At 56.5% G+C, this 9,806-nt stretch overlaps 1 protein-coding gene across 1 annotated transcript in view; it reads right to left on the bottom strand.

Annotated features, from left to right (window-relative positions):
- Nucleotides 1–7,293, bottom strand: part of Slc4a3 (solute carrier family 4 member 3) — a 12,998-nt gene extending 5,705 nt beyond the window's left edge. The window contains exons 1-14 of the mRNA XM_032901429.1: nucleotides 7,139–7,293; nucleotides 6,838–6,980; nucleotides 6,386–6,551; nucleotides 5,554–5,831; nucleotides 5,360–5,475; nucleotides 4,736–4,932; nucleotides 3,235–3,383; nucleotides 2,951–3,131; nucleotides 2,467–2,602; nucleotides 2,028–2,211; nucleotides 1,576–1,675; nucleotides 1,018–1,202; nucleotides 333–558; nucleotides 1–189 (exon numbers count right to left, since the gene is read on the bottom strand). The exon at nucleotides 1–189 is cut by the window's left edge and continues 30 nt beyond it. Of these exons, the coding sequence (XP_032757320.1) occupies nucleotides 1–189; nucleotides 333–558; nucleotides 1,018–1,202; nucleotides 1,576–1,675; nucleotides 2,028–2,211; nucleotides 2,467–2,602; nucleotides 2,951–3,131; nucleotides 3,235–3,383; nucleotides 4,736–4,932; nucleotides 5,360–5,475; nucleotides 5,554–5,831; nucleotides 6,386–6,551; nucleotides 6,838–6,888 (2,158 nt within the window). The 5' untranslated portion in view covers nucleotides 6,889–6,980; nucleotides 7,139–7,293. The remainder of the gene's footprint in view (nucleotides 190–332; nucleotides 559–1,017; nucleotides 1,203–1,575; nucleotides 1,676–2,027; nucleotides 2,212–2,466; nucleotides 2,603–2,950; nucleotides 3,132–3,234; nucleotides 3,384–4,735; nucleotides 4,933–5,359; nucleotides 5,476–5,553; nucleotides 5,832–6,385; nucleotides 6,552–6,837; nucleotides 6,981–7,138) is intronic.
- Nucleotides 7,294–9,806: the final 2,513 nt, after the last annotated feature.

Below are 9,806 nucleotides of genomic sequence, written 5' to 3'. Positions count from 1 at the left end.
TGAGGGCTGCAAAATAAATGAACAGCACGGCAGCCACACACTGAGAGTGCAGTGCATCCCGTAGGTCACTGGGGTAGTGTGGGTACCGGCGCTTCACATCCCGCACTAGCCCCCCAAACACTGAGCCTGTCCGCTGCAGGGGATCATCTTCAGAGGTTGCCTCGGAGCCTCCCATCTCCAAAGACAGTTCTGGGGAAACAGGAAAGAGTCTGGTGAAACCCAGGCCACTCCATCCTGTCTGGAGGCCCTAGCTGCATCCCCCACAGCTCTGGGAGGCAGGGATGGAAAGAGCTCACAGGATTCAGAGAGTCAGGAGTGGGCTGGGGTCTGACCTTTGCCAGGGGCCACATAGCCTCCCCGGGTGGTCATCTCCACTTTGGTCTGTTCCCGCTCCCGTCGCTTCCTCAGCAGCTCTCGCTGGAAGGCAGCCACGGAACGGAGTAGGTCTCGGCCCTCTACCTCCGATGGGGGGATCACAATGCTTCCGTCCAAAAACTCGCTGATGGCACCCAAAAGGTCCTGCCGGTCGTCTGCCTGGTAGGCAGCCTCGTGAAACAGCTGGAGAGAGGAGATGGCTCTCAAGGATGGGCCAAGAGAGCCCAGGAAGGAGACTTCAGAGAGGTGATATTGGGTCATAGAGGTAGGGTGGAGAAGGCAGTCATATGCACCAGGCCAGTCTAGGAGAGGATTCCGGAACATCTCTGACTAGGCAGCGCCCACATCCTACAGACTAATGAGCACCCCAAACATCACCCCAGCTAGGAGACCTTTCTGTGTAAGGCCAGCCATGGTCAGCACCGTCAACACAGGGCAGGGAGACAGTCCACACTTCCTACTACATCCCAGACACTGAGTCTGGGTCTCTCTTACTGTTCCCACCTTTACCATGCACAGCCCAGGTTTCTGTTTTCTACCCTGAGCTGAGTCTGCCAACTCCACTCTAGAGACAGACAGCTAGGGGACAAGCAGGACCCAGGCAGACAGGCTAAAGAACCCATCCCAGGTTATAGGACCAACCTTGTCAGACATGAGCGTGGCAATGGAGCGCCCTAGCTCGTGATAGTCGGTGCTGGTATGGCTGGGCCCCAGCATCACGAAGAGGAAGCGAACAGGCACGGGGACCTCCAGCACAGACTCCAAGAGAACAGCCTCGCTGAGCCTCACAAAAGCTGCTGCTGGCTGCTCCAAGAAGGGCACGCTGCCTGGAGGAAGGCAAAAGCACTGATGGACAGAGGAGAGTCAAAGCTGGCTCTGGGGGCGAGAGCTGGGTTCTCCTGTACAGTGAGAGCAGTTGGACACTGCAAAAGACGTCTCAGACCCGAAGTACCCTGTTCGCTTATGTGTCTACATCCACATAGCAGTTACCAAGAGGTGGAGAGTAAGGGTGTCCCATAAGGATTGTTTTGTCCTCCCCCTAATTCTTACAATGGTACTAGATATTAAACTAGCCAAGATGGCAGGAAACCGGGAATGGAGAAGAAAGGACTCAGAGTAGCCTCCTCCAGAGGTCCAGGGGCACAGACCATAACAGAGGACATTCACCATGCCCTGCCTCCAGCCCCCGGCCCTCCTCACCCACAAGCACGACAGTGGCCTCAGCGTCCTCAGGGATCTTCTCCAGCAGTTTCAGGCTTTTCCCCCGGTGACCGTCTCCCCCAGGCATGTGGAGGGGCTTCTGAGGACGCAGAACTGGAATAGGGCTGGGACCCAGCCTAGAGGCCACGGTAGGCCCTTCCAGCCCTTGTCCCGGCCCTAGGTCTAAGCCCTGCTTCCTGTCTCTTCAGTCTCTTAGGAGGAGCCTTCACCCTCCTCTATGCCCTACCCCACCTCAGCCTTATCAGCTGAATGACTCCCATGGGTCAGGCACATCACCACACCAAAACCCTGTATCGTCAGCACGGGGAGCCCTTGTGTGTCCCCAGACCCACAGCATGCTTGGCACGGTGCCAGGCACCCAGCCCTCCCGATCTCAACTAAACTGGGCATATTCTAGATTCCCAGGCCCAGGTCAGGCAAGGTACACTAACCTCCTTTGCATCAGGGTCATGTGGCCACAATGGGGCTGGCTCCCCTAGGTCATCAGCCATGGTGGGTACCGCACCATCAGGGCCATGACTAGGAGTTGGGTGGTGATTCCCCAAGACTGAGTTCACACTGGAGCTCGACGGATTTCGAGGGAAAAAGCCACTGTCCTTGTCATCGTTGGGATGGCTAAAGAAGGGGGCAAGGTACATTGGAGAGGCTTATGTTAGACGGGAGGTCACAAGGAGGTGAGAAGTAAGGGACCACAGCCCAGAGCGCTTCTTAATGTGAGAGCTTTGTATTGGTTGAGGCTGAAGAAAGATGGAGGGGGATAAGCTCTCCCATCACATCGAGTAATGGGAGCTCAGGCTGAGATCCCTTGGGAAGAGACAGTGGTTCTAAGACACCTGAGCAGACAGAGCCCTCGTCCCCAGTCCCTCACACCTGTGTTTCAGGAGCAGAGTTCTCAGAACACTAGCCCTGTCCTCGGGCCGGATCTGGTCAGATACAATCATGGTCTCCACCACGAGGTGAGCGATGCCCGGCAGGGTGGTCTGCTCCAGGTCCAGGAGAGCGGCTCCTAGGACACAGTGAGGGAAGGAGCCGTCCGGCCAGAGGGGAGGCCCACCCCACTGCCTTGCTCCCCAAGGGCAGGCCAATGTGTAAAGTGAGCTGAGGGCCAATGCACTAACAGCAGATACACATCTCACGGGCATCTGGAGGAGCATATGGAAAATGTGTGCAAGGGGCCGAGGCACAAGGAGCCAAGCAATGGGAGTCATACACTAAGAGTATAGACAGCTAGAAGGCCGTCCATTAGGCCCAGGTGCAACGTGTAGTCCTGCCCCTCAGAATTCCCCAAATGATCCTGGCAGCCCAACACAGATGGAGCTACGGTGGGGAGAAGGGCCAGCCCAAGGAGCCCTACCCTGGGCAATGGTCCTCCTAAGCTCCAGAAGGCTACGGAAGGAGAGCGAAGCAACATGAGGCTTCCCCCAGCGCTCCGTCTCCTCCTCCACATCCTCTTCGAACTTGATCCAGCGTGCTGTCTCCCGCCAGTGTGGCTCCTGGCTCCGGTCCAACATCAGTTCATTCAGCTCCACGAACACCTGCAATCAGTATCAAGGTGAGGGCTCGGAGGCTGTCAGAGTTGGGACTGTCACAAAGGGGAAAACCTGGATCCCAAAAGCCGACAGCCTCAGGCTACTCTACCTCATGAGGCCTCCGATCCAGCTTCTTCTTCTTCTTTTTCCTGCGCAAGATGGGCGCCAGGCCACTGGGGCTGCCTCTCCCTCCCTGTATCCGGGATGGTTTCTTGACCAAGTGTCGCCGCACTCCGGGGTTGTCCTCCAGCCGATGACCTGTGGACAAGGTGGACTTGGACTCCAAGGATCCATCTCTAGGTCATGATCACAGCCCACATGCTCCAGGCCCCTTTTGTACCCACCAGATCCAGGTTGTTATCCTGTACACATTATCCAGGTAGCCATTTCACAGATGTGGAGACAAAGTCTCAGACAGTACAGAGCAACACTGTAGCACTGGCCAAGTCACAACAAAAGCCAGATCCCACTTAAGCTTTCAGCCCCATCTATACCCTAAAGCCGCTGACACAACCTGTGGGGCCATGGGTTCAATGCTGGTCCCTAGACACCTAGCTCCCAACACTTTCATAACCACAGCACCCAATTCCCAGACCCACTAGTGCCCGTCAAGCAAGTTTATGAAGGGCCGCTTGGTCACCCTCCCACCTGCCCCGCCCAGATGAACAGCTGGAGAGAGGCTAGCTGCCCAGTTACTCACAAGTAGCTACCCCTGCCAGGGGGCTCGGGTGGCCCCTCATGGGCTCCCACAGGCCATAGTCTTCAAAGTCCAGTACAAACATTTCCAAATCCTCTGAGGCCACTAAGTCACCAGTGCCAGGGGCTGGATTCCTCCCAGGGCCTTGGTCTTCAGTGTTCCCAGGCTTAGGACCCAGAGCTCCATTGGGCTCCATGACCTTGTCCAGAGGGCTTGTCATTCCCCTGGTGGCCAAGGCCTCAGCCCTGGCTGTCCCAAAAAGTGGGAGACCCTACCGGAACTGCCTTTGCCCACACAGAGCTGGACGTGGTAAGGTTTCCTGCTCCCAACTCTCCTTGTCCCCCTATATACACCCTCCCTATGACTCCCCCAATCCCACTGCTGCTGCCATCGGATTGTTCCTGTCCCTGTCCTCAGGCCCTGGCAACTTTCCATGACGTATTGAGCTCAAAGCCCTTAACTCCCCCCACCTCTGCCCCCGCCCACACCCTGTGAACCTTAGGAGGAGGAGGAGGGCAGGAGACCAGTGATGCCCCTAGCCTGGGCACAGAGCCCCGTGGGTGATGACAGGTGGCACCAAAGCCAGGCACTGATAAGATGGAAGGAATGTGCCGAGATCACAGCCAGGCCAGGGCAAGGGTGGTAGGAAGGAGTGAGGGTAGCAGCAGGCCTGGCTTGGGGAGAAGGGGCCGGCAGCGCAGCTCAGCCCTCAGCCTCCAGGCAAGTGGGTTAGCGTAGAGTGGGTTAGGTGGGCGGTCTCAGGAGAGCTCTCCTCCAGGAGGGTGTGTGGAACAGGGTGGATTTATGCAATAGGTGACTCAGAGAGCACTCCTGAGTGACACTAAGGGAAAAGGCTCTGGCAGAGAGGTGGCTTCGTCAGATTAAGCTCTCTCTGCCACAGGGTCTCACTCACTCTTCATGTCGTCCAGATCGGCAGAACCCAGCATTTGAGCCTCCGCCTCATCAGTGGGCACCCGCTGCTCTGGCCCAGGGTTGCCCAGGGCACTGCCTGGGCACAATCGCTCCCGCAGGTCATAGCTGGCTGATGGACTCCAAGGTCGACTCTTCTCTGTAGAGATTCGGGAAGCCCGGGCCCGGGGACTGGGGGAGCTGAGGAAGCAACATGAGCCTTTAGGTTTGATGGAGAGAGGCAAGGAGCTGGCTAGGCTAGCAGGCTCCTATAACTAACTCCCCAAGCCTCAAGAGGCTTCCTTTCCCAGCATGCTCCATCCTTCCCACTTGCTGGCTCATCTCCTCTACCTGTACCCCTCTCTCTTCACCAACACTTCAGGCCTAGAGGAGTCTTGACCCTTAACCTCTTGGTTTTATTCTCTCTTCTCCCCTCTTCCTCCCTCCTCCCACTTGTAAACCATGGAGACAGATGAGACTCTCCTCACTCTCTTGGCTTTCCAGGTCACACCTACGGGCACTCTTCTGGGTTAGGAATCAGGTAAGTGTCAGGGACTTGGGCCAACTGCTCTGGCCTGCAGTGGGTTCTGCTCCGGGATGGCTGGGTCCAGGGAACTGGGACTGGTACCTGCCGGAGCGCTGGGGACTCTGGTCAGACTGCAGGCCCACGGAAGGCAGGGCCTTGGCACAGGGAGCCTTGATAGAAAGACCTGGGCTGTCATCCTCATCACTTCCAATGGAGAACTGTGGACACACGTGGACAGACTCAGACCTTCATCACGTCACGTCTTGACCAGCCAGCCTTCCATGAGGAGGCCCTACCTTTGCTTTCTGTGGTGGCCCTGGGGGTGGAGGCTCCACAGGCTCTGCCTCAGACTCTCCCTCTTCTTCCTCCTCTTCCTCCTCCTCCTCTTCCGCTCCAGCTCCCCCCTCCTCCTGGATAGGGGGTGTCCCTTCTGAGGGGGGAGCAGAGGTTTTCTCTCTCTTCCTCTTCCTCCTGGCGTGCCGAGCAGAGGTGGGGGGCAGTCGCCGTAGCTTGTGGGGTGGAGGCAGGCGGGCTGAGAGCGGGTGATGGGTGTGGTGGGATGTGTGCCGGTGAACTGGGGGTGCAGGAGAGTGGGTTGAGACCCCCGAAACAGAGTGGGGCTTCTCCCACAAGGAGTACACACCTTATTCTAGCTCAAGATCTAAAAAACAAAGGCACCCTAGAGCCAGGGCACCTCTCCCAATTATTGTGCCCCTGCTCCTGTCATTTGGTGAGGCCAGGTGGAATGGGGACAAGAGAGAGAAACAAAGGAAAAGTCACAACAGGGAGTTGGGAGATGTGGTACAGAGAGAAAGAGAAGCTGAGGGAAGACATAACAGGAAACACAGTGAAGCAGAGGGTGAGTGGGACAGAGTGAATAATGAAGGTCACTGAGGGAGGCCTCAGGCTCACCTCCCTACATCTCCCCTGGTCTGGAGCCCAGCTCCCCTGACAGGTGAACAAGGTGATGGTATGGGAGGCAGGATGACTTAACATGGCATGGTGGCCCAGCACAGCGTCCAGCACAGGATAACACTGAGTGATCAAGCCGGAGGTGAGCGCAGTAATGGTGGTGATGAAGGTGATGGTGGTGAAGGCTGTAGCACTAGGGGTCCCCAGGCTACCCACACTCAAAGTCGCGCTCGCTGTAGCTGCGGCTAGGCTTCTCAGGGTCCCAGGCCGGGGTCTTGCTGATGAGGTCCCCAAACCTGCTCACTGCCAAGGTCTTGCCCAGGTCATCATCCTCCTCTTCTACATCTGGACCCAGTGGGGGCTCCTCCAAGGGCACCCGGACCTGCAGGCCAGATAACCTCTCCTAAGTACCCCTAGTTCATGAACACTCCCCACCCACCCCCAACTCCATACTTCAAGGGCCTTCCCAACCCCTCCACTCTTGCCTGCATCAAAATCCCCAAAATGCCCTCTGAGGACTTGCCCCAGGCCTTGGGAGCATCTCAGCTACAAATGCATGAAATACCAAAGACCCCCTATTCCTCTACACCACCAATCCCAGGGTCATCCAGAGGACACCCCACCCATCCTGCCCCTCCTCCCCCACCCCACCCCCACGCATCAGTCACCTGGGGTAGGGGGGAGGCGCCCCCGGGCGGTGGGATCACCCCATTAGCCATGGTTGGGCTGAAGACTTAGGAGTCTCTCAATCACTATGGGACCCAAATCCTGGGTGAGAAGAAGGGGGCGCTGCGGAGACCTCTTGGGGAGCCTTGGGGGAGGAGGGCGGGGTCAATAATCGCGCTGGTGGGCCCCCTCCGGGGTACTCCATCCCCGTGCCCAGCCCGCTCTCACTTCCGAGGCCCAAACCGGTCCAGGTTAGTCCGATGTCCCCACCAGGCCCGGGGCCCACGCCTTGCCCTTAAGTACCTCCGGGCTCCGGAACCTGCGGGGCTTGGGAGAACCGCCGCGCCCCATGTCCCTCCCCGCTAGCGCCGGGGCGCGGCTGCCGGGTTCCCGTCCGGCCTCTCGCCGCGCAGAGCCGGGCAGGTCGGACGCAGGCGCCGGAGCCCGCAGTCCACGGCTCCACCTCCTAGAGCTCGGCTCTGCCAGCCGGCCGCCGCCCGGCCGCACAATGGGAGTGGACGATCCCTGACTTACCCCGACTGGGCCAGCATGGGCCCGGCGCTCGGGTCCCTGCAGGATCCCACCTGCCCGCAAGACCCCTTTCCAGGCGCCCCACGCATTGCGGGGGGAGGAGGGGCGGGTGCACGGCCCTAAATTCCCACAATCCCTCAAACGCACTCCTCCACCTTGCTTTTAGCCACCCCTCCCTTTCCCTCAGGAGCCCTGGAGGAGACCCCCTTCGCGCAAACAAGCCTCTCCAGCTTGGACCCGTTTCCAAGATCACAGACCCCTGAAAGCATTTGCCATCAACACCTCCAGTTCAGCTGATGCCCTTCAAAGGCCTGGCTTCTGGCGCTGGGCGCCACCCAACATTTGACCTTGGCACAGTATCTACCCATCTGTAGCCAGAGGCAGCTGAAACAGGGGCATTCCAATTGGGCCAACCACTGTAAAATCCTGTGGGCTAAGTTTCCACACCGTTCCTCTGCCCAACACCCACCCCCACCCAGCTCTTCTCCAAACCTAGAGGACCTATCTCACTTTCCAAGGTCAGAGAGATCTTGGGAAAGGGCACCTGGACCCAGTGTGTTTTCTGAGTCTCTGAAACTGGGCACCTAGCATAGCCATGCCCATAAAAGCCCTTGAAAATGACAGTCAGTTTAAGCCATGCCCCTACACCTTAGAACACACAAAGGGAGAAGAACCGAGGGTCAGCAGAAGGTGGGATGGGTCCCACAAGAGCAACGAATGTCTCCTGGCTGAGCAGGGGAAGAGGAAAGGAGGCGAGAGGAGCCTGTACAAGCCCTCCCGACCTCTGCCCTGCACGATCTCAGCCCCACCCAAAGATAGAGCTGGCACATAAATAGCCTTGGGGATTGCTTGAAGCAGCTGTTAATATCACACCTACAATCGAACAGAGATGAATGGTTCTCCTTTCCAGTCTACACAATTCAGAATCCCCTGGCCAGAGAAATAGTCCTGCCACAGACAGGGTCTTCCAAGAGCCGGGCACAGTGGTGCACGGCTTTAATCCCATCACTTAAAAATGCCGAGTCAATCTCTGTAGGTTCAAGGCTAAACCTGATCTACACACTGAGTTCCAGCCAGCCAGCACTACAAAATAAAACCCTGTCTCAAAAAAACAAAAAAACAAACAAGCCAGTTTATCCACACCGATAAGATAATCAAAAGAATCCCCCACAGCCATGGCCCACCTCTGAGGTGACTCTAGATGCCGTCATGTTGACATTTTACACTAATCATCATAGGGAAGTATCATTCCTTCTGCTGAGGACGTGGGGATGCAGGAAGGAGTGTTCCCCCATAGAGGTTACACCTAGGAAGAAGGTCACCCACAAATTGGAGCATCCTTGGCAGATTGCCGGTTACTGTCTGCCGTTTACCCCAGACTTCTCACTTTCATCCAGGTGTACAAAGATGTCAGTGCTGGGTGTCAGCTGTGCAGAAACAGAATGTGTGAATTGCCTTCCAAAAGTCAAGCATACGAGGACATACGAGGCTGGCATTGAATTGCATCCCCTAAAACTCACATGCGAAACCTCAACTTCCGTGACCTCAGAATGAGCCCTTATTTGGAAGTAAAGCCACTGCGGTTGTTAGGGCCATCCTTGAGTGGCTGTGCTCCTTTCTTATTCGACACAGTGTGTCTATAAAAAGGGGAGATCTGGACACAGACACACACAGAAAGAACACTGTGTGAAGACTGGCGGTATGCTGTCACAAGGCAAGGGAATTCCGAAAACCGAGATGCCTAGAACAGGTCCTTCCTGAGCATCTTCAGAGGGTTTCAGACATTGTAAAGCAGTTCTCTCTGTCATCCTCTGCTGCAGCAGCCCCAGTGAAGTAACCCATTGTGCCCAAACTTCATCAGCCAGAGCCGGCTAACTTGGCTTTAAGTCTTCTTGGAGCCATCCCTTGTTGAGAACACTCTAAGAGAATCCCTTGCCCCTTCGTTCTATCCTCTACATTTTAGAGGCTGGACCCTGCCCCACAGCCTGGAAAACCGTCCGTTGTTATATGTCAAGACAGCCTGTGAAGCTTTTGTCAACCTGGGAGATGTAGGGTGCCGGGCTGTGTAATACACACACTATTTGTCCCTCAGAGATCCCACTCCAGAGTGGATGTTGCACATAGAGTCTCCTCGCACTAGGAGGGAAAGCCCATCCCTTGGACAGCCTCATCCCTCCTGGAGTCCGGAGCTTCAGTCTCAACTCCACAAGCATCTCTCTTTGATCAACCGTATCTCTGGGATGCTGAGGTAAAATGTCTCCCTGGGAGGGATTTTAGAAGCCCATGTTCCTCTCTCATTCTGCAGCAGGATGTGCAGGAGATGTTGACTCACCTACCTCTTGTTTCCTGTTGGCTCATTCTATTTGGTATATTATGTATTCTTTCATTATGCCTGCAGCTCTCCTAGCATACTGCCTTCAGCAGACCTGTACCTGTCAGT

The sequence above is a fragment of the Rattus rattus genome, chromosome 4 (assembly GCF_011064425.1).
Source record: "Rattus rattus isolate New Zealand chromosome 4, Rrattus_CSIRO_v1, whole genome shotgun sequence".
In the NCBI taxonomy this organism is placed as follows: Eukaryota; Metazoa; Chordata; class Mammalia; order Rodentia; family Muridae; genus Rattus; species Rattus rattus.
This window is presented reverse-complemented; position numbering and strand designations above follow the sequence as displayed.